Raw genomic sequence first — 23678 nt, forward strand, 5'->3', positions numbered from 1 at the left:
AACTACATATAACTTCTTTGGGCTTTGGATTCTTCACATAAAAAAAGAAAAAAGATGAACTCTAGTAGATTTCTAATTTGTGTCACAGGACTGACCATTCATTCAACTATCATTCATGAAATGCCTTCTATATATGCCAGGCACTGAATTTGGTACTTGGGATGATGCATCACTGAAAACAATTAACAAAGATCCCTGTTACCATGGACCTTATATTCCAGGGTGAGAAGGGATGAAATGGAGCAATGGTAGAGGAAAGTGATATACACTAAGTATAATAGGCCAGTTATACACTGTGTGATGGAACTGGAAAACATACAACAAGGTATGGGCATTAGGGGTTGGTTAGAAAGTGCCACTGGGCATGAAGGTGAAGGACTGGGCCATAACGTCATGAAAGGGGGATGGGGGGAACAATAGTAAATGGGAAGTCTTCAGGTAGGAGCTCCCTGGCAGGAGAAAGAAGGAGTAGGCCTGTGTAGTTGAGGGGGGGGGGAGTAGGAGAGGAGGTATGAGACAGAACAGGGCAGGAGGCAATCTGATGAGTACTGTCAGCTACTCTAAGAGCCTGGGATTTTTTTTTTTTTTAATTTTTATTTATTTATGATAGTCACACAGAGAGAGGCAGAGACACAGGCGGAGAGAGAAGCAGGCTCTATGCACAGGGAGCCCGACGTGGGATTCGATCCCAGGTCTCCAGGATCGCGCCCTGGGCCAAAGGCAGGCGCCAAACCGCTGTGCCACCCAGGGATCCCCAAGAGCCTGGGATTTTACTGTGAGCTCAGTAAGGAATCAGTGATAGATTCCGATCAGACTTTGTTTCTAAAGAATCACTAGGCTGCTATACTGAGAAAAGAGGGGTGGACAGGGTGGTGGGGGGGCGGGGCAGTAGTAGTAGAGGCTGTAGTGGGAAGGGACAGATCCATATGTGTGATAGTTTCTTACAGACTGTTAAAATTTGTTAGGAGTTTCAAATATACAAAAGTAGAGAAAACAGTATAATAGACTCTCCTGTACCTATAATCCACATTCCATAGTTATTAATTTGTGGCTTACTGCCTCCCACTGGCCACCAAGGGCAAAGATTATTTTGACACAAACTGGGTATTGTTCAAAGGAAGGGAACACTAACAGGATTTCCTAACGAATGAGATGAGTGTTATATATTAGGCAGAGTAGTCCCTAGATTCCTAGGCTTTTTTGTTTTTTTGGCCTGAGCAAACAGAAGGTTGGGAATGCCACCAATTGAGAAAGGTCAAGGCTGAAGGAGGAACACGTCTATGGAGGAAAGAGAAGGAACTCATATGACATACATTGAGTTTGGGCCATTAGACACCCAATTAGAGATGCTGAAAAGGCAACTGATAAGTGAATGTAGAGTTCAGAAGAGTCTGGTCCCAGGACCTGAGAATACTATCACTAAAAGTCCTGCTTAAAAAAAAAAAAAAAAAAAAGTCCTGCTTGCAAGGGTCTAAGATGTCAGGAAGGTTTCCACCATTCCCAGAATTGATAAGAGTGGCTCACCATTTCTAGATGGTTTGAACAATGTGGTCTATTGTTGAACCCCTGCTTTCCAGCCAGGAGTCTGAAATTTTTGGTACATATCAGGCAGATGTGCTTATGTGACCAGCTCCAAATAAAAAATCTGGGGTACTGAGTCTCTAATGAGCTTTCCTGCCAGACAACAACACTTCACATGTATTTTGACAACTTATTACTGAAGGAATTAGGCATATTCTATACGACTCTAGTGGGATAGGACTCCTAATAGGTTGTGTCTGGTTTCCTTTGCACTTTATCCCATGTGCCTTTTTCCTTTGCTAATTTTGCTTTGTGTTCTTCCATCGTACTGTACAAATCATGGTTGAGGGTACTATATGTTGAACCCTGTGTACTCCCAGTGAATCATCAAACCTGAGGATGGTCTTGAGAACCTCCAACACACAGCTTTTTCAAAAAATTTGCTGGGAATAGAAACAGGAAGGGAGATGTCAAGATGAAAAACAAAATTTTGCACTTATAGCCCAACAATTGGGAAAAAAAAAAAAAAGCTGGTGGGGAAAGAAGATGAGATTTTTAAAAGAACAGGGCCCATATTTTGAAACTAGCAATTTAGGTTATGCAGATTTTGCTGTGACTTTTTTATTCAACTACTTACTTAGAAAAATCTCTTTGATTCATGTAGCAACAGAACTTACAGAAGTGACCTGGAGAGTGCTCATTAACAATTACAAAGAGCATCCATTCAAAGCAAGTTTTGTTTTACCAAGAGATCAAGAATAGCTCCTTCTAGAGCATAATTAATTTTCTATTCTACCCCGGATCTGAGAATAGTAGGTATTATTAAAAAGACTAGGTGTTCAGTAATGGTTTCAATGAATGAATTAATGCAACTTCATGAACAGCATTAAAACAAAACAAAACAAAACACCCCTGCAAATCATGGTTGATATTTGCCATTTCCAGTCCCAAATGAATCAAAACTGCATCTGACCAAAGCAATTAGTACTCTGTCATACTTTTGGTAAGAATGAATGGCATTTTTCTCCATTTCTTTTTAATATTTAAAATTATCCCACAAAGTAACAGAAAAAACATATGATTATAGAGTACAATAATACAATAAAAATATACTAGGACATATCTATTAAGAACGGCATCTAATTTATTAAAGGGAATCTATATATATTTTATGTCAATGCCCAAAACACTTCTGTAAATTCTCCTTTAAAACTACCAGGACAGGGGTGCCTGGGTAGCTCAGTCAGTAAGCAACTCCCTTCAGCTAGGGTCATGATCCCAGAGTTTCAGGATGTGAGTCCTGCATTCGACTCCCTCCCTCCCTGCTCAGTGGAGAGTCTGTTTCTCCTTCTCCCTCTACTACCCACCCCTCCCATGCTCTCTCTCTCTCCTCTCTCTCTCTCTCTCGAATAAATAGAATCGGAAGGAAGGAAGGAAGGAAGGAAGGAAGGAAGGAAGGAAGGAAGGAAGGAAGGAAGGAAGGAAGGAAGGAAGGAAGGAAGGAAGGAAGGAAGGAAGGAAGGAAGGAAAACTGCTAGGACATTCTTTAGAAAACAGCAAAGCTAAGCATTATCCATGGGAAGGGCTCTGTCCTAAGCCTAGAAGGGCTATGAGAACCCTAAGAGTTACCCCTTAACAAAGAGTTTCTAATCTAGTACAAACTCAGTTTCTAGTCTAGTACAGAATAATAGAACAATAAAAATGTGCGGAAACTGTTCTCTGGGTGGTTGTTAGAACAGCACTAGAAAATTACTCATAGGGCCAGACAAAAGTAATTGCCAAGGAGATACAGTGATGCCTATAACCAGGGGACAAAGAAGCCACCTGATGCAGAAGATGCAGGAATGAAAAGGAAGAAGGCCACCTGGGAGAGGCCAAGAGTATCTAAGGAGAGTAACAAAAGTCTAGGAGTAACAAAAGTCTTCAGCAAAAATGAAGAAGGAAACAACAACAAAAACCCTCATTTACTGTGTAAAAAATTAATATGCTAGACACTTTACATCTATTCTATACTTCTGACAAAAGCCTGGAATTTTTATTCCACTTTACAGATGAGGAAACTGAACCTTCATGAAACATAATTCTAGGCCCTAGTCCAACAAAGGGTGTTACTACTGTCTTGGGTAAAAGCCAGCACAGGACTATTGAATAAAGAGGCTGACTTTCTATAAGGTTCATAAACTACAAATTCATCTTGAAAAATATTTATAGGCCTCAAATTTATAAGAAAATATTTCATAAGAAAGAGTAGAAAAAAGATAAATCATTTTTTATTAGTTCAGTGACAATTCTAAAAACAAAACCCAAAAATGTACTGTCTCTTTCTAATCACTAATAATTTTAAAGGACTCTTATTTTCTTTCCTTAGAGGGATGAAATTCAAGTGTGAAGAGCAGATCAATTCTTTTTTTTTGTTTTTTTTTTTTTTTGAGCAGATCAATTCTTATGGCTAATGTATAACATCTATGATTATTCTTAGTATTCTTATACAAAGACTGAGAATGCTAACAGGATCACAACTTCAAAGTCCTCTATGGCAACAATGTATTACTATAACTTTCCTGGACAATGAAAACAATAATGCACATCTATTACAAGCTTCTCCAAGCATCCACCAAAATTAGATCACCTGTACAATTCATCAAAGATCTGAGTACCAGGACACTTGGGTGCTCAGTCAGTTAAGTGTCTCCCTTCAGCTCAGATCATGATCCCCAAGTCCTGGGCTGGAGCCCCACATCACATTGGGCAACCTGCTCAGCAAGGAGTCTGTTTCTCCCTCTGCCCCTCATCCCATCCATGCTTTCTCTCACTCTTGCTCGATTTCTCAAATAAAATAAAATCTTAAAAAAGAAAAAAAGATACCAGTACCTACAACTTACAAGGTATTGCAACTTATTTGCTGCATTAGAACCTAACTACAGACCACCACTATACGATGCTTCTAATGTGAACTAGGATATATCATGATTGCAATGAATGGAAGACTGGGATGATACTTTGGCAATAAGTGAAACTTCAAGCAGATCACTTTTCTGAATACAAACTGTTGTTATCCATCAATAAAATGAAGGCTTTTCAACATGAAAAACAACATGAGGTATATAGCTGACCTAGTTTAAATCATTCTTTGCTTGTAAAAATCAGTTGCATTCTTAAAATGAATTAATCCAAAATAGAAACATATTCTATCTCTGTCAAAAAAAACAAAAACAAAAACAAAAACCCTAATCCTTAAAAAAAATTTCATTGTCATATCACCAGCATTTAAAACACTTCAACAAGTACCCATTTGTTGAGAAGTTCACATCACCCTTCATATCACTTTGGGAAAAGAAGGATTGATGGATTCAAAGAGGAGTAGGCTTCACAATCAGGAAAGCTTGGAAACGAGTCCTAGCCTTCGCTCTTTCATTCTAAAAAGAGAGGACGATGCTATCTGTCTCCAAAGTCTATTGTGTGTAATTCAAGCAAGTACCTGTATCATACCTTACGTGATAGCTGGCACAAGTCTTCTAAAAAGGGCAGCCTGGGATCCCTGGGTGGCGCAGCGGTTTAGCGCCTGCCTTTGGCCCAGGGCGTGATCCTGGAGACCCGGGATCGAATCCCATGTCGGGCTCCCGGTGCATGGAGCCTGCTTCTCCCTCTGCCTATGTCTCTGCCTCTCTCTCTCTCTCTCTCTCTCTCTCTCTCTCTCTCTCTTTCTCTGTGACTATCATAAATAAAAAAATAAATAAAATTTTTTTTAAATTAAAAAAAAAAAGGGGCAGCCTGAGTGGCTCAGCAGTTTAGCACCGCTGTCCGCCCAGGGCCTAATCCTGGGGACCTGGGATCAAGGTCCCATGTCAGGTCCCCTGCATGGAGTCTGCTTCTCCCTCTGCCTATGTCTCTGCCTCTCTCTCTCTCTCTGTGTGTGTGTCTCATGAATAAATAAAATCTTTAAAAGAAAAAAAAAAAAAAAACAAGTCTTCTAAAAAATGTTAGTTCCCTTCATGCATTCTATACTTTTCCCAGGCAATAGACATTCTTTATCACCTTAGATGAATTCTAATCTCTAGTACATTTTTTTATAAAAAGAAAATATTAGAAATAGCATAATGCTTACCCTGGCTCATTTGTATAAGGTTGTTGTATGTTTACTTTATTCTATACCAGGTTGATATCAATGGAGATATCAATTAGAGTGATATCATCCCCCTCCCAAAGAGCAATGAAAAGTGGGTTTTGGAGGTAGAAGAAAAACTTACCACTCTTACATACAGAGCATAAAGATATCCATACTGCACAGAAACAGATACATAGGTATTTTAAAATTTCATAAAGGGTGATTAGGAAAAATATCTTAAAGGCTTCTTAGGGAGGTGATAATGAAAATAAGGCTGAGAAATACTGCTGTACTTTTTGAGGATACAGTGGAATTACTAGTTCTCAAAAATCAGTCATACTTTTTAATTAAAACAAATCAAAATTTAATCAAGAGTTTTTCTTCAATAACTTGTACCATTAATAATAATAAAAAAGGTATGACTTGTGATCTTTATCTATAGAAAAGCTGACTAAGGAAAACAATCCTAATTAGGAATTGCAATCTAAGATCAAGATCATTTAAATTAAATTAGAAGCTATCAAAAGTAAGAAAATGCCAGATAAGGAAATTTGGCATGCCGTAAACCTGGCACATCAGTTTCTCTCTCAGTGGCAGAGAAAGACAAGGTAGCTTGTTAAGAAAGGTAAAAAACAAAAATAAATAAATAAATAAATAAATAAATAAATAAGTAAGTAAGTAAGTAAGTAAAAAAAAAAAAAGGTAAAAAACAGAAGACAAGGAAAGCAAGTCTATCGGGGGCAGGGGTGGGGGAGGTGGAGGAGGGCGCCCAGCTGATGACAGAGCTGACACTAGAGCTGACACCGTCTCACTTGATACTTGACCAGCCTTTCCCTGACAGCCCCCAGCCATGATATGATGAGTGGGCCAGAGCCAGGGGAAGGCCAGGGAGAAAGTGCCACCAGTTGGCCTGAATGGAAGAAGCCAGAACCAAGCTGTTAAGGCCTGCAGCATTTAACTAGACTCTGAGGAACAACGGGATGGAACAAAAGGATGGAACAACAGGTCACACAGTCCACAGAGATCTCTCCCTCCCTTTCTTTTGTTCTTATTTTCAGTCTAGACAAGAACAGCACATTTGTGATATTGTGCTCCCCTCCAACTGAAAAGAGAGAAAACTGTTAAGCCTGGTTTAACTTGCTTAACTGTTAAGCAAGCCTGGCCTTGCTTTGTCACTGGAGTAAGTCTGTTTTGCTCTCTCTTGTCAGAGCATGAAGTCCATAAGAGCAAGCAATATGTCCCCCTCCTCTTCCCTGGACCTAGCTCAGACGGTGCTCAAACACTGTTCCGTCAGATATGATCTTCACTTGCTTAGCACTGGTGGGCTGCTTCTGGGGCTCCTGCCTCTCCAATTTGATGATAGGCAGAGGCTAGGGTTTTGCTGGCTGTTCCAGGCAAGGCCATGTTTTCACACAGCTTTTATGCTTTAAATCCCTAGGAACACAGTGCAAGGAATATGGAGGGTACGCAATAAAATCTGCCAGCTGGCTTCCTGCACCCCAATGACCATCAGCCCCAGCATCTTCCTTTCCTCCAAGGAATATGCCACAATTACCAACCACAAAATTTTGGTCCTAAGATTAAAAAAAGTATACTCTGACTGATCTGGTAAAAACAAACTTTAGAAAGGAGAAAAATGATCAAGACTCTTCCAGTCTTTAAGGTCCAGATCAAATCAGTTCTACTTAGAACCTAATGTTTCAAACTATTACTACTTTCAAAGGCTCATTAAATTGAGAATCAAAGATCTGGATTCTAATCCCTGTAATCTAACTAGCAATGTATTCCTGAGCACGAGGTGCCAGTGTCTCCGAGCTAGAATTCTTCACCTGTAGATATGAGCGGCCAGCTTCTTTCCTAAGGTTCCATTAAAGTATGGGCTTTCAAACTTGAGTGTACAGCAGAATCGCCAAGGAGGGCTTGTTACAACCAGATTGCTGGGTCCTAGCCCCAATCCAGAATTTCTAATGCAGTAGTCTGGGTGGAAAGTGAGACAGCGCATTTCTAACAAGTCCCCAGGTATTGGTGCAGGTCCAGAAACTGTAATTTGCTAATCTACTACTTTAACCCCATTTCATGCCAAAATGGCCAAGTGGAAGAAAGACTATGGGACTGGCCAGGAGACTGAAGTGTATGCAACACTCCCAGTCCATGGTGATGTACTGCAGTGAAACAGCACTCCACAGAGCACCATTTCATCTCAGTTTGACATGAAATACCACATATTAAGTTTGCCTCTGTTCTCTCTGCATCACCCCAAGAAATGTTTTGTCCTACCTTGCCCAAACAAATGACAAAAACAAATAAGGGCATTGTAACTATATGGCAATACTTGGGGGTGAGGTGGTCTATCACCCAGATATCTAGAGTAAGCGTTTTAAAAACTGTTTATCAAAATGCATACCTTTTTATATGGTTTTGACTTGTGACCAATGTAAATGATTTACACATTTAAAAATTAATCTGGAGAAAAAGCAAGCCCTATAAATGACTCAACAGAAACTAAACTGAGCTGAATAACAAATTTATGAACCATATAGAGAAAGGAAATATTTCAAGTAACTTCTGAGCATAGCCTTCTGACTACAAATCCTTAAGAAGTATATTCCAAGGACCAAAAACTTCAGAGAAGAAGCATTCAGATACTGGTTTCTAAAGATACTTCCCACTAAAAGGAACTACAGCTCTTGAGACAAAGAGATTCCAAATCCTGGCCAGTGAGCTTCAAATACCTACTTGTGTCAGAAAATACAGAAGTACTTAGAGCTAAAGGAGTCATGACAAAGGGCATGGATTAACTCCCATAGCCAGATGAGGTACAATTTGATTAAATAAACAGTAATAGCTTTAATTGATAAACACATTGAATAAATAGAATTGCCAATGTCTATAGCAATATCCAGAAAAAGAAAGACAAAGAAGGGTGGGAGTAGCTAAGGAAACTCTTCTTTATAGACTGATGCTAAATAATATAGAAGACAGAATCTAAAAGTCATCATTTCACTGTAATAACTAAATCAGGAAAGAATCACCAAATGAATGGCAAAACAATTAGTTAAAAAGCTGTTGATGAACAGAATATTCACACAGTGCCCAAGTATTGCCCTGGAGATTATTAACAAAGTTTGAAGCTAGCAGTACATCCTAAGAGGGGAGAGCTCTGGTTAACTCCCTCTCCAATCAAAGTTCAAACTTGGCTTCTCTAACAGGGAGACAACTAGAGGGCTGTGACTCCTAACGTGATACAATAGGAAGGATCTAATACCATGAATGAGGTATTCTTGCCTACACACACACATACACATCATCTAATCGAGAGTCTTAACAAGCCTCCCAACCTAATTTCCAGTTTCCAGGAAATGTAAAAGGGAGGGACCAGTTAAAGCACAACACAAGGAAACAGGCAAATCCAGAATGTGGGATATTTTACAAACTGGCTGGATTCTTCCAAAAGCCAATTTCTTAGAAAAGAAATAAAATGGGGATCCCTGGGTGGCGCAGTGGTTCAGCGCCTGCCTTTGGCCCAGGGCGCAATCCTGGAGACCCGGGATCAAATCCCACGTCAGGCTCCCGGTGCATGGAGCCTGCTTCTCCCTCTGCCTATGTCTCTGCCTCTCTCTCTCTCTGTGTGTGACTATCATAAATAAATAAAAATTAAAAAAAAATAAAAGAAATAAAATGAAATGAAACGAAACAGGAGGGGCCAGGAGGATACGGAGGAGCTATCAGACAAAAAGTGAGCCAAAAGATAACTAGATGTAATGCACAAACCTTGGCTGCACTAGGATTTGAAAAATGTCTGTAAAAACATTCTTGGCACATTTGAGGATATCTGAATAGACTGAACATCAAGTGAAATTCTGTAAGCATTAATTAATTCTTTCAGGTGGTGTTATGATTATATGGAAGACTGTATTTTAAGAGAAGCACACTCAAGTATGTACAAGTGAAGAGTCATGGTGGTGCCACAACAATACACATACAACACACATACAAAATGTTAACTTCAGAGTTGTTCATTTAGGCATTGGCCTAGGGGCGGTCTAAGAGCAGAGTGACTCAGAGTGTTCATTTCTCCTACAATTCTGTAATTATGAGCATTTTCATAGTAAAAAGTTCAGGGGATATTATTAAAATGAAAACATATTCTCAGAGATAAATCTTACTTTAAGAGTTTATGGACCCCAAATTGAGTTATTGATCTAGCGGATTTATCTTCTTACCTTCCAGAGCATTAATTCAAAGTAATAGAATATCCCAGAAACTATCATTCCCCATGTTAAGATATGAGGACTGAAAGGAAGGAGTTTAACAAGAATCCAACAACCACTTCAATCAAGTTTCCCTGAAAACAACTCAAAAACATACATACACACAAGTGCATGTCCAACTGGGGAAATCTGAACAAGCTCTGTGGACTGTATCAGGCCCAATTATCAGTGGCCTGCACTGTTTTGAAGCCATGTATAACAGTACAGGCTTGTTTGCTATAATCGAACACTGGAGTAGGAGTCGAGTCCTTAACTTGTAAGAGCAACTGTTCGCCTTGCTTGATTTTGCGTAAGGAACTCAGTTACAAAGATGCTACTACCACAGCAGAAAACTGGGTGCAGGGTACATGAGACTCCCCTATATAATCTCTGCAAATTCATCGAATCTGTAATTATTCCAAAAACAAAAACCACGTTATAGATCTCATGTTCTGGTCTTCTCCAGTTTGAACATATCCTTAACATGGCTTCTTAAACCCTTCCCACAACCACTCTGATAAATGACAAGCTTTCTTTAAAAAGAGCCTTTCAAAATCCTAAAGATAGTCAATTCTTAAAATTGTGAAAGTCTGAGAAGAAATACAAAAAGATTGCTACATCAGCTGCAAATTCCCCCTCATTCCAGCCTGCTCCCCACTCCTGCTCTTAGATCGCCCCTAGGCCAATGTCTAAAACTTTACAAGCTGGAAGGCCCTTGATATGAGGGGCAAGGATATGTTTTCCAGGGTACCAGCTGTACAATATCCTCTATCCATAATCAACACTCACTGTGAGCCCTGACTGTGCCCCAAGCTATAGCACAGAGGTCACTCTGTATAGAGGTCACTAAATAAAAACAGCACACAAGAAACATTACTGAAAGGCCAATATGGTAAATGGCTGATTTGGTTTGTATTTGTTCTGAAGACTCACCATCTGGTTTTCATTTTACCTGAACACATGGGTTTTGCTTAATTATTTTTAAAGGAGTCCTGAAAATGCATTTGTCCAACATTGCCTGATTCTGCAGGCAAGGAAATACCTTTTGTATACAACTCAACAAAAGTGGAATACAAAAGGCATCCATCACACACATAGATATGTATTTCATAGCTATGCTCACAGAAAGATGATTAAAAGAAACCAAAGCACCAACAATAGATATTATAAAGTAGCAGTATTTACTTTTTTAAAAAAAGCAGTGACCATATAATTGAGAAAAATGCAATTCTCGGGGCACCTGGGTGGCTCAGCTGGTTAAGCGTCTGACTTGATTTGGGATCAGGTCTTGGTCTCAGGGTCATGGTACTGAGCTCTGTGGTGGCTCTACGTTCAGCAGGGAGTCTGCTTAAGACTCTTTCTCCCTCCACACACCACCGCCTCTCACATGTGCACATGCTTGCAAGCTCTCTCTCTCTCTCTCTCTCAATAAATAAAATCATCTATGTATATGGAAAGAAAAAAAAGAAATGCAACTCTTAGAACTTCCAACTGCTTTGTAAAATTCCAAAAGCTTATGTTCAAAATGGTGTCTCATCTGCTAGTAAATAAGTCAGGAAGTGTGTTAATAAATGCCAAAGAACAGAGGCTCCAGCTAGACCATTTCCCAATGCAGCACCAGCATCATGCACAGTGGCAGGAATGGAAGCTTGACAGGAAGGTGCCAACCATCATTCCATTCACAGAGGGCACTTCGGAAATAACTTGACTGCTGTATTTAAATTACAGTTAGGTTAGAAATTCTGCTCCTTCACTACTCTTTAAAATAATCTTAAAAATAATATTTAACTGGAAAGCATCCAAGATAGTGTCACTATAAGGCAACAGAACAGTCCATTATCATAGTATGTTACAAGTTTCCTTAGGCCATTCAACCAAGCAATGGGTCCTTTTTATTTTTTTTATAAAAAAGATTTTGTTCATTTATTCATGAGAGACAGAGAGAGAGAGAGAGAGAGAGAGAGAGGCAGAGACACAGGCAGAGGGAGAAGCAGGATCCCCGCAGAGACCCAGACACAGGACTTGATCCCAGGACCATGGGACCACAACCCGAGCAAAGGCAGACGCTCAACCACTGAGCTACCCAGGTGCCTGCAATGGGTCCCTTTTCATTATAAAGTCTCTAGTATTCTCTGTGGCAGAAAAATGAGAGCAGCCATCTCATAAAATGTCACATCTTCAAATATTTGTATAAAGTTCTATCAGTTGTCTCATAGTCCACAGGCAACAGTGTTTTCTAATTCGTACTAACAGTGCTCACTTCGGCAGTACATATAATTCGTACTAACAAATATGCATATTGGAGATGAGCATGTTTTTGGAGACCAAGAGTAGAACAGGACCATGGAGGAAATCTCTCTAGAATACTCAACTGTACATCTGAAATCAGTTCAGTCATTATCTCCCTAGATCAACCCCAGATTTGGGGAATATTATGGTCTGATTTAAAGATACCCAATTAAGGACGCCTGGGTGGCTCAGCTGGTTAAGTGTCCAACTATTCATTTTGGCTCAGGTCATGATCTCCGGGTCATGAGATCGAGCCCCTGCTTGAGATTCCTGCCCTCTCCCTCTGCCCAGCACCCTCTTCTCAAAAAAATAAAAAAATAAAATTTTTAAAACTATATCCCAGATCCCCATGGCTGCTAGCTAACTCTAGAATCTATGATAATGATGGTGGATGTTATTTATAATTAGGCAAGTTAGAAGCAACCATGAGAATGAAAAGTAAAATTTCAGATAAAAATAATTTAAAGTAAGATGGATTTGGTTCACTGCGGTCTATGGTTATCTTCAAGAAGTTAAATATGGACTTGTGCATGTATGTACATGCACAGGAACATATACACTTACTTTTGTGTGAGTTAATTTCTCCTCTTTCCCATCTAAAGCTACAGAGTAAATCCTCATGTGACCGTTTCAAGAACTATTTTTTGCTACTAAATTTTGCCAACAATCTGCTCAGCATTCTAGCAGATGTTTCTGTTTTCAAACCTCTGGGAACTTGGCTGGATCTGTTTTCTTTCCCCATGTTAAAAATAAAAGAAATGGCCCAAATGTGGCCTAATACCCCAGAGAAGTCTTTCCCCACCCCACACCCCCTCGATCTCCCTATCCATGTGACCTCCATGGGCCCTTCTCAAATCTTTACTTTTCCATTAGAGATGTTTCCAATTATGGTCCATTAAGTTGCCAAGGATGACATCACTCAGTTTTTTTGTTTTTTAAAGAAAATGCTACTGATTCCTAGTTACTTGGGGGACCATCTGCAACAATTTAAGCCAACTAGTCTGCTGGACCTTATGAACCCACAATGTCACAGGGGGGCAATTTGTTCAAGATCGATTCTACAAACAGAGTAATACTATTACATTGGGGGTTAGAGGGATGGAGGATCTTATTTTTTATATAATGATTTCTTTAAAACTATTTGTGACCCAACCATACCTCAGTGACATCCATAACTTTGATGGCCGCCAGCTGACCTGTTTTAACATGTCGACCCTGAAAAACAGAGAAAAGAAAGATAATTGGCATCACGTTTTTGCAGGATCATTAGAACACAATGGTTACAGTTTCAATAAATCATCTCTTTTGTACTTTTCCCCAAAAGTGATGATGAAATAGTCTCGTGCTCTCCAGCAGAATATGGGTTATAATATCAATGAACCACACTTAATAAACAAAACAAGTAGTAGAGACAGTAAGTTTTGATAAAGTATCAATTCCTTTCTTTCTTGGGTTCAATTTACATATCATTACCTCTCAACCTAAGCAACTTAAATAATATTTTCTTATATACATCCGGTTGGCCATGTTTTCTTTCTTAACATTCTGCATAAATAAAATGACGCATCGCAAAAAAGCCCCTAGATATTTACTGTTAAAAACGAATAGCAGTCACTTTTCCCTGGTGTACTCCCAAGACCCATTACTTGATTTTATGAAAGTTATACCAAGGGTCTTATTTGAAGCTTTTCTACAGTCCCAAAGTGAGGTTGAGAATAATTACTCAAAATAAGGCAGTGCACAAAGAGATAGGGATGATGCAGAAGGAGAGAGTCTTCTTACAGCTACAGTATCATTCCTGACCTAGGACCTAAAAGTCATTATTTCTATCCCTGAGCATTTCAAACCAATATGAGGTCATTCTCTCACCCAGATGCACAGGACTAGATTTAATTCCTGTCAGCCCTGACCCTTCCATCTACTCTTTGCAGTGCCCTGATGGCCATTTCTCAGGCGAGTAACACAGAGCTACCCAGATCTCCTGAGCTTGATTTACTTCAGGACTTTGTGGACAATGGTTCTTCTTCAACAAATGTAAAACAGAAAGAATGTTCCTGTATCTCCTAAGAGCCTGCCTCTCTTGTGGTCTCATGATGAACAGTTATGAACTTTAGAACTTGAAACCTGAGGAAATCTCTCCAGTTAGTCTGGAAAGCTTATCTAGGAATTCAAGTTGCATCTAGGACAAAACACCATCATGAAAATGACACTGTATTACAAATACATCTCAACTGTATGTGGTCACAGTGGTATGGAGTCCTGCAATGGCCCAGCAGTTCATGAGCAGGAGTTACACAACTCTACAGGTAACCAGGACAAAATCCACAGGCCAAGAACCTTATCCCAACTCTCACCGACCTGCAGATGCCACCACCTCCCTCTAAACTGAACTACCTTCCTGGTCTTCAAAAGTGCCACCATAAAAAGGGGGGCACCATTCCCACAACACACATACACTTGCAGTTCAAGCAGTCATAAGTTCTGCTTCTGAGGGGAGCAGGCTGGTCCCACATCGGTCCACAGCCCAAGGAACTGCCTCCTGCCCTGTCAGCTATTCCCCAGCTACCATTCCACAAGCATGCTTTTCTAGTGTGGCCAGCCTTGGCAGACATAAACTGTCCCCTCAACTGTGCCTTCAGTACTCCCATCATCACATCTTCCCCAACATCCTCAGACAACCCTCCCGGACAGTCTGGCACTCCCTCCTGCATTCACGGCTGAGTAACCCACAATCCTGAAAGAAAATGCTGCCCTGCATACAGGTTACCATACAGCACACAAAATGATCTAAGAAGCCACTCGACATCTATAGAAACTCCATCTCAGAGATACACAGAGTGGAATACAATTGTGTGTCAGAAAGTAGTAATTTATGAATATTATATGGGCTCCCATACTTCTGATTCTATTGCCATTTTTTCCTACCTGTCTGTCCAAGATTCAGTATCTTTTGATAATGCCCATCCCTGAATTACTCATTTAAAATGTGCATAGGGACGCCTGGGTGGCTCAGCGGTTGAGCGTTTGCCTTAGCTCAGGGCATGATCCTGGGGTCCCAAGGAGTTCCGCATCGGGCTCCCTGCATGGAGCCTGCTTCTCCCTCTGCCTAGGTCTCTGCCTCTATGTAGCTCTCTGGAATAAATAAAATAAAATCTTTAAAAAATTTTTTAAAATCCCATGATTATGACTGGTTAACACAACCATGAAGCCAAACTGTGATTTCCTCAAATCCAAAAGCAAAGAGGAAAACTTCAGACAACAGTATTGAGTAATCTTATAGTACTTTCTATATAAGGAACACAAAGATCATCTATCTCCTGAGCACCCAGGCAGTCCTCAAAACTGGAAACACATACCTGGTTACTCTTCCTGTAGCGAGGTTATTTCCAAATTACTAAAGCAAATTTCTTGCTGACAGAACCAAATGATGAGAGAAAATGTCACAAGAAAATTGCCCCCAGATCTGCTCTTTTTAAGAAGTAAATAGCACTACCCTGGGAATGTGTTAGGTGATATGTGGGGGAGGGGAAGGTCTTCTGAGAATCTGATATGATAACATAAGATCTTTATAGATGAAGAAAATCCATGGGCCATGGAAAAAAACCACTCCAGAAGTTTATGTAATAATAGCAGTATTTCCCTCTATGCCTGAACTCAAGACCACAGACTATTCTCAAGATTTAGCAATTTGACAGCATAAAAGCTTAGAGCTGTGAATTCACTCAGTGTTTGCTTTCACAGAATGTGAGCTTCCCTTACTAGGGGATTAGAGAGAATCGGTACCTAACAACTAATCAATTATTTTTGTGTTAGAGGATGGACCACACAAAGGCATTAGTCTTCATTAATGTATATCAGGTATTCCAAAAATTACGTCCATTTTAAAGTTAAATTTAAATTAGGAAATTGTCTAAGAATTCTGTCCCTCTCCTTTCTAAGAAACAAGCCAACATACTGAAAGAAATGAAATTTGAGATCCTGGCAGTGTTTGGCTTTCATTTCTCTGACACCACTTCATTACTGTATTTCCTTGGGAAAGCTGCTTAACTTTCACAAGCTTCCTAGGATCACTGTAGGATCCCAATGCCCTTTTTAGAATAAGCAGGCCATAAATAAAGAACCTAAAGTATATAACGCCCTAGTCATCATATCTGGCATATAGTGGGCTCTAAGATGAGAGAGTCCTCCTCTCTCCACTCCCACCAGAGGTCCATGCTAATAACCCTTTCTCCTTAATTCACCTTGTAACTACCGTAACCCTAGTCTATTTAGGCCCATTTCTCACATTTTTTTTCTTTTTTTCTTTCTTTTTAAAGATTTTATTTATTTATTTATTCGTATCACACACACACACACACACACACACACACACACACACAGGCAGAGGCAGAGGCAGAGGCAGAGGCAGAGGGAGAAGCAGGCTCCATGCAGGGAGCCCAATGTGGGACCCGATCCCAGGACCCCAGGATCACGCCCTGAGCCAAAGGCAAATGCTCAACCACTGAGCCACCCAGGCATCCCCATTTCTCATATTTTCAAAAGGCATGGCCAATATGGGGAAAGGCATTGGGGTGCTAAAGTAATGTACTACCCTGATTTTTTTTACCCTGATTATTTTTTTTAAAAGAAACCAACAAACTAAGAGAAAACCTCTAAATTTGAAACAGAAATAATAATCTATCTACTCAGATGGGTCATCTTTGCAAAAAAGAACCAAAATGGTGAGCAAACAGCCCAAAGAAAAAAACTACAGCTGGGACTGAAATGTACCAAACATCCTTACACCTATAATTGCGCATGGAGGTCATATGAAGAGTTGTTTGAAAGGATAAAAATCTGTCTGTGATTTACTCAATTACTACCCCAGAGAGAATATATTAAAGGTTCCCCTCAGGGTTGGTTACAAACTTAAATCCACAAAAGCCAGGTGCCCCCACCCATCAGGAAGGCCTTACCCATGCCCCTTTGGCATCACTTTAGAAGTGTAACAAATGGCCTTCAGTAGTACTTGAAGAGAAAATACACATAATCGTAACCAACTGTATTGTGCTAGGGGTCAAAGATATAAGAAAAGACATTATTTCACTGAAGTCTGAGGCTACACATCTACTATATCATTCCACTCTGACCTTTATACCACCTCTTAAAGGCTGCTTCATGCAGTCTGCTCCCTGTGATGACCAATATGATCACCTTCCTTTATCTGAGACTGCATCCAGCATGCTGTGTCACTTAAATGCCTAGCCTGCACATGGAGAAGTTTGGAACTTAATAGGACCTTTCTTTCTATTGTATCATCCACTTTTAGAACACCTCAGTATATGACTTGGTCAGTATTAAATATACATACCTAACATCCATTATGAACCTGTTTCTCTTGGCCTATTGCCTGCATTTCTTGGACATGGTGTCCCATCCAGCATTATAAAATGCCAGAAGGAAGAGACTAAAGGCCCCTGGTTTTATTTATAAGGCACCAGGTGAACATTAATGCACTTAACAAGGCATCCAATGAGGAAAAGCCCCCCCAAATACTATTCACAGCTATTTTCTTAGTAGTGCCTGAAAAATCTTATAAAGGCCAGCAAAACAGGCCATTATCTTATTCTATAGATGAAGAACTCTAAAGTGAGTGTTATCTACCCATGGTACTATGGTAGTGGGATTCTCTTTCCATAATGATTACATAAAATGCAAGGGATTCACTCCTATCATATCTACCAGCTGGTCAAGTTCCTGCTATTGAGGGCCTTTTTGTTTTTAAAGAAACAGCTTAAATATTTCCCCCTCAGTGTCTTCAAAGGGTTACCATGATTTGAAATTAAAATTGTTACTGCAATAAATATTTCACACAAAGTCAAATTGGCTCACACTAGCCAGAATTGTCCCCTTTAGTAGAGCAACCTTTGTGGCATCTGATTCATTTTTGGTCTTTAAAGGGGGAAAAGGAATGTTTCTTTTTTTAAAAGAAAAACTCAAACTTTCTTGGCAGACGTTCAAGCTAAGGAAAATGCCCTAATTTCTAACTCACCTTCGTGTTTCTAACAGGATCAAAATTGCCACCTTGCATCTGCAAATATGCATTACATTTGTGATATATGTTCCAAGGAAAAAAAAAAAAAAACACAACACACATACACTTCATGGTTTTAAAATGCAGGGCATGGTGGCAGCCTGTCCTCTAATGAAGCCTGTCCTAACCCACAAAGAGAAGCTAAGTGGTAGAAAGAACAGCATTCTAGGGAAGCTTTTAAATCCCAAGAGGAAAAAGATGTAATATCACCAACTGACCAACTACTAGGAACTAACTCATGTTACCTAGACCTCAGGTAACTCCATTAGAATACAATCTGATGAACATGTATGCTCACTGAAAGGCAAAATCTGATGGTCTCATTTACAAGAAGAAACTCAAGGGGGTGAAAATGATTTGAAGAAATGAAAGACCAAGTCCTTAACTCAGGACTCATCTCCTTGGGGATGGTCATGCTGCTGTTCAACATCAATCATCCTTTGTCATTGTATGGCATCACCATCTCATATCTTAACAAGGGTATGCACTACAACTTAGCTCCATTTCTGCACACAGAACTTCCTACTTAATTCTGACCTTTCTTTACAGAATCCTAAAGGTTTTGCACTCACTCAGCCTTCGAGAGTAGATATATTATTGGAGAAGAAAATTCTATTAAATTTATGACACTCTTCAGGGTAAGTAAACACAATTCAGGAACAACAAATATTTTCTTCTCTCAACAACCCAGAGGGGTGCACACTTTTTAGCCTGAACTCCAGCAAGCATGACCCTTGTGACACCTGGGAAGCATGCCAGTACTAAAGACAGGACTGTAAGAACAGGATACAAGGCACCAGGATGTCCCCACTCTTGGAGCATGTAGTGAACAAAGCACTTTCTATGCACTTTCATTTACTCCTGATACAACCCAACATATGTACCAATGTCCTCATTTCACAGAGAAACTAAAGCTTTGAGAGGGTTAAGTGGTTAAGTTAATCAGCTCAAGATTCACACCCAGACTTGTTCCCTATACAAAGCTGTAAACTTTAGAATACAAATGATCACAATCATCTCATTAAACCAACTTACATAGAGGAGCTGCCAAGTATACCATTCTATAACATAGATATTTTAAGTGATTATAATCAAACATGGCAATATAGTAACCAATAATAAAAACCTACTCTGAATCCCTGGATTTTCCTCTCCTATGATAAATCAGAAAAGGTCAATGAAAGAACATCCCAAAGGAATTATTTAGGGAATCTGAAGGCATATGTGAATACATTCAGAGCCTCTATCCTTGGCTTTCTGCAACAGGTAACAGGCTTGTTTGTTCCTTCCTTTATCTCACCATAAATGTTCTTTCAATACATATTGGAGATCAGAATGCTTTTTCTTTTTGATGAGTTTAACCTGAAACAAAAACTCCAGAGATTGGGCAGCCTGGGTGGCTCAGTGGTTTAGCACCGCTTTCGGCCCAGGGCATGGTCCTGGGGGCCTGGGATCAAGTCCCACACCGGGCTCCCTGCATGGAGTCTGCTTTTCCCTCTGCCTCTCTCTCTCTCTCTCTCTCTCTTTCTCTCTCGTGAATAAATAAAATCTTTAAAAAAAAAAAAAAAAAAACCCAGAGATTAACTTTCTGATACTGGTTTTCTCTCTGCTTAAAAGAAAAACCTATCAATGCCAGAACTCTGTAAGCTGAAGGCTGACTATACTTAACCAGTGCCCAGGACATGCTCTGTGCTGCCAGAGGAGATAAAACACTGCATCTGCCATCAAGAAGTTTACAATTTAGAGGGGTAAAAAAAGTCCACAAGAAGGAGCACTAACATGGTGACAGAGAAACACTGTACACTCTGTAGCAGAAACACTTAGGAAACAGGACAGCGTGACACCAATTGCTTTGGCATGAAGTACAAAAGGTGTTGTTAAAGGGCCATCACTATGTGTCATAAAACTATATCAACTCTCTCCCAACTTGGAAGAAAAAAGGAGCTTTTCATACTCTGCACCAAACCAAGAAAAAGCCAATCTCTCCCCAAGTCAGAAGGCTTTCCAACATGGTGATGTGTGTGCCTGCCACAGAAGGGGCAACAACCAGCTGCCCCTCACTCCCATCCAACCTGGGAGTTGTTATTTGATCTTAATCATTTTTTAGCAGTGTTTTGCTGGTTTGCAGATGTAATATTTTAGATACAAGAGGTTTACCATGAGAGAGGGATGTCAAGTGTTTCTATTAAGCATGTCAGATTCAATTACAAAAATCACTCACTTTTATCCATGATGTATAGATTTCCAGGTGCCATCCCAGACCCACATATGAGAATTCCATAAGCAGGGTATAGGAACCCATGACTTTTTAAGACAGTCTCTAGTGATTTTTATGCATTCCGAAGTTTGGTAATCACTTTTCCAAGCTTGTATTAAAAAGCCCAAATTCAAGCTCTCCTATCCTTTTTGGACCATACAATATTTACTTACAGTAACATATGCACTCATTGTCTTAGCTGGGGTTTTTGATGTGTGAGGGTTAGATTCATAACACAACACATAAATTCCAAGAAATGTCAAATATGTTTATAATAAAAACAAAGAACTTACGTTCTGAAGTGTTCAGGAGCTGAAAGGGATAGGCAAGCCTAGTTGAACAAAACAGCTGATTTTACAGACAAGAAAATATACCCAGAGAGCAGGAAGGACACACACCAGTGAGGCTATGCCCTGATGTGTCTATTTTCTCCCCAGGATATCTTTTCACATCACACAGAGTTCAACTTAAAAATTCCAACAGAAGGAAGAAAAGTGAACAGCCTGAGCACAGAGGATTTTAGTGAAGTTAACCTACTCTCTACTACACCATACCGATGAATGCAGGTCATTATACACTTGTCCAAACCCACAGAATGTACACCATCAGAGCAATCCTAATGGAAACTATGGACTCTGAGTGATGATGATGAGCCAATGTAGGCTGATCAACTGTACAAAATGTGCCACTCTGGTGGAGGATGTCATAATGGAGGAGGTTATGCACATGTGAAAGCAAGAGGTATGTAGAAATCTCAGTACCTTTCTCTCAATTTTGCTATGAACCTAAAACTGCTCTAATAAATAAAGATTAAAACATTTTTTTAAATTCGAATCTGCTCCACCTTATATTTCCTTATTTTAAAGAACATAAATGAACCTAACCTACATGACCATGTGGTGAATGGTATGAGCTCAGCCATTGACCACTCTTTCTAAGGTTCCATATCCATCCACCACAAAGGCAAAGACAAGCTTCACCAGGTCTTCACTCTAAACTCAAAACCACAGTGTCCCCACTCCACAGTGCTCTTTTCTAGGAAGTGTCTGTGAAAATTCCAAAACTCAACCAAAGAAGAGAGGCATATTACCCAGACAGCACTCCATAGGCCATTTAAGATAAGGAACCATATAATTAACTTGAGAGAGACAGCTCAGAGTACTTCAGGAAACACTGCAGTCTTGTAGCATCTCCTTACAACAGAGCAGGAATAATGCATGGCCCCATCAACACCTGCTTTTTCCATCACACTCCTCCACAGCCCAACTAAATGTGAGGTAAGCAGATTCATATTTTTGCGCATTTCATCCTTGTAACTAGTATTTCTCTTTAGAGTCAACATCTTCCTCCCTTCTGTGATTAGGGCTGTGGATGAGCAGGCAGGCAGCGAAAGCACAGGAATATGTGTTATGAGATTAGCCCAGATTTGCAATTTAATAAGAAGACAGTGCTTCTATTCCCTCAAGAATTTAAAATTAAAGACCTCAATATAGAATTATGCCTTTCTTAGGTTGGAGCTATCTTATCTGGAACAACATTCCCTTTAAGGACAATTGTGCCTCAGTAGCAGAGAATGTACAGATTTAACTTCTACTAAGAGGCATAATCAAAATAAACAGCACGTAAAACTTTAGTCTCCACTCCCCAATTATTGAGTCGTTTTGATGCACACATCTTTTTTTTCTTTAAAAGCCCAATCTGGATGGAAATCTTTCCAAACCCTGATCTTGAGTATATTAAAGTTGCTTTTATTAATGGCCCAGGGAAATCTTTAACATCAATTACTATCCTGTCCTTGCAATTAAGTGACAGCCTCAGGGAACATTACATAAGGTGGTAATATTCTGACTCCTACAAAGAAAGGGCCTGGTCATCTGGGTTCTGCATGCTTCTTTTGTCATTTTCGGCTGTGTTCTAGAACAGATTGAGGGGTGGGGGGTTGCTGGCCAGACAGCAAGCAAGTTCCAGTTAGGTGAGCTAGCACTGTAGCAAAAAGTACCTTCATGTTGAGAAATGAAGATAATTTGGATGGACACATATACAAAAGGGACAAGAAAAGAAATACTGCCATGAGAGTTTATACGTAATTCCTTCAAAGACAGGGAGGGATTTGGCTAGGCAGCGGGTCAGGTGGGAAGAAAGGGCAGCTGATTTTTAAAGACACCTGGTAAAGCTGCATAAGAAAGGACAGTGCCCCTTTCAAAGGAGGCAGTAGCCCCCACATATGAGCCAATGGCTAGACTACAGTATCAAGTGTAAGGAGTCATGTTTTAAGAGGGAGAATTTTAAAAGCACCAAAAAATACAAAAACAAAAAAATCAGCCAATCTATTCTTACATCAATAGAAAATGAAAAAGCAAAGGCACTGGAAAGTCTTCAAATCAAAGTATAAATAAAAATAAAACAACGGAGATTTGGGATTCTGTAAACAAGCTATCACTAACATTTAATATACGTTTGCAACTGTCTTTTCCCATAATTATCTGAAAAACTTAATTGACTTCAGATTCAACAATTTTAGTTTAAAATAACAAAAGAATGTCTAATAGCATAACAAACTCCAGATCCTTAACTATAGGCAAACATATGTATAAAGTTATTAGCCACTATAAGATGGTATACTACATTCAACAACTTAAGTAGTCAATGTGGTAATGCTAGATCTGAAATTTATTTGCATGACTTTGTCAAGATACATTAAAATATTATATTCCTGGGGTGCCTGGGTGGCTCAGTCAGTTAAGCATCTGCCTTCTGCTCAGGTCATGATCCCAGGGTCCTGGGATGGAGTCCCAGGTCAGGCTCCTTGCTCAGCGGGGAGTCTGCTTCTCCCTTTCCCTGTCCCCACCCCGGCTTGTGCTCTTTCTCTCACTCTCATACATACATACATACATACATACATACATAAAATCGTAAATTAAAAAAAAAAAAAACTATACTCCTGAAGGTAACTGAACTCAGCACTGGACAAAGAAAACTGACCAATGGCGATACATGCACAACTCCTAAACACACATTCTCTATTTAAGTGCTCTCACAGCAAGAACTGCACATAACACATTATTTTCATATTTACTGACTGTCTCAAGCTATGAAAAATGGTGAGTTTACCTTTCTTTCTCTACTTTTCTATATTACTGATATTGTTATAAAAATTCTATTAATATTTCTAAGAAAAAAGGT

At 39.7% G+C, this 23678-nt stretch overlaps 1 protein-coding gene across 50 annotated transcripts in view; it reads right to left on the reverse strand.

Moving 5' to 3' along the window:
- MAP4K4 (mitogen-activated protein kinase kinase kinase kinase 4) overlaps positions 1-23678 on the reverse strand; it is a 191409-nt gene that overhangs the window by 92982 nt on the left and 74749 nt on the right. For all 50 annotated transcript variants that reach the window (XM_049115402.1, XM_049115404.1, XM_049115401.1 and 47 more), the window contains exon 3: positions 13324-13380. In XM_049115402.1, coding sequence (XP_048971359.1) covers positions 13324-13380 — 57 coding nt within the window. The remainder of the gene's footprint in view (positions 1-13323; positions 13381-23678) is intronic.

The sequence above is a fragment of the Canis lupus genome, chromosome 10, assembly GCF_003254725.2.
Source record: "Canis lupus dingo isolate Sandy chromosome 10, ASM325472v2, whole genome shotgun sequence".
Taxonomy (NCBI): Eukaryota; Metazoa; Chordata; class Mammalia; order Carnivora; family Canidae; genus Canis; species Canis lupus.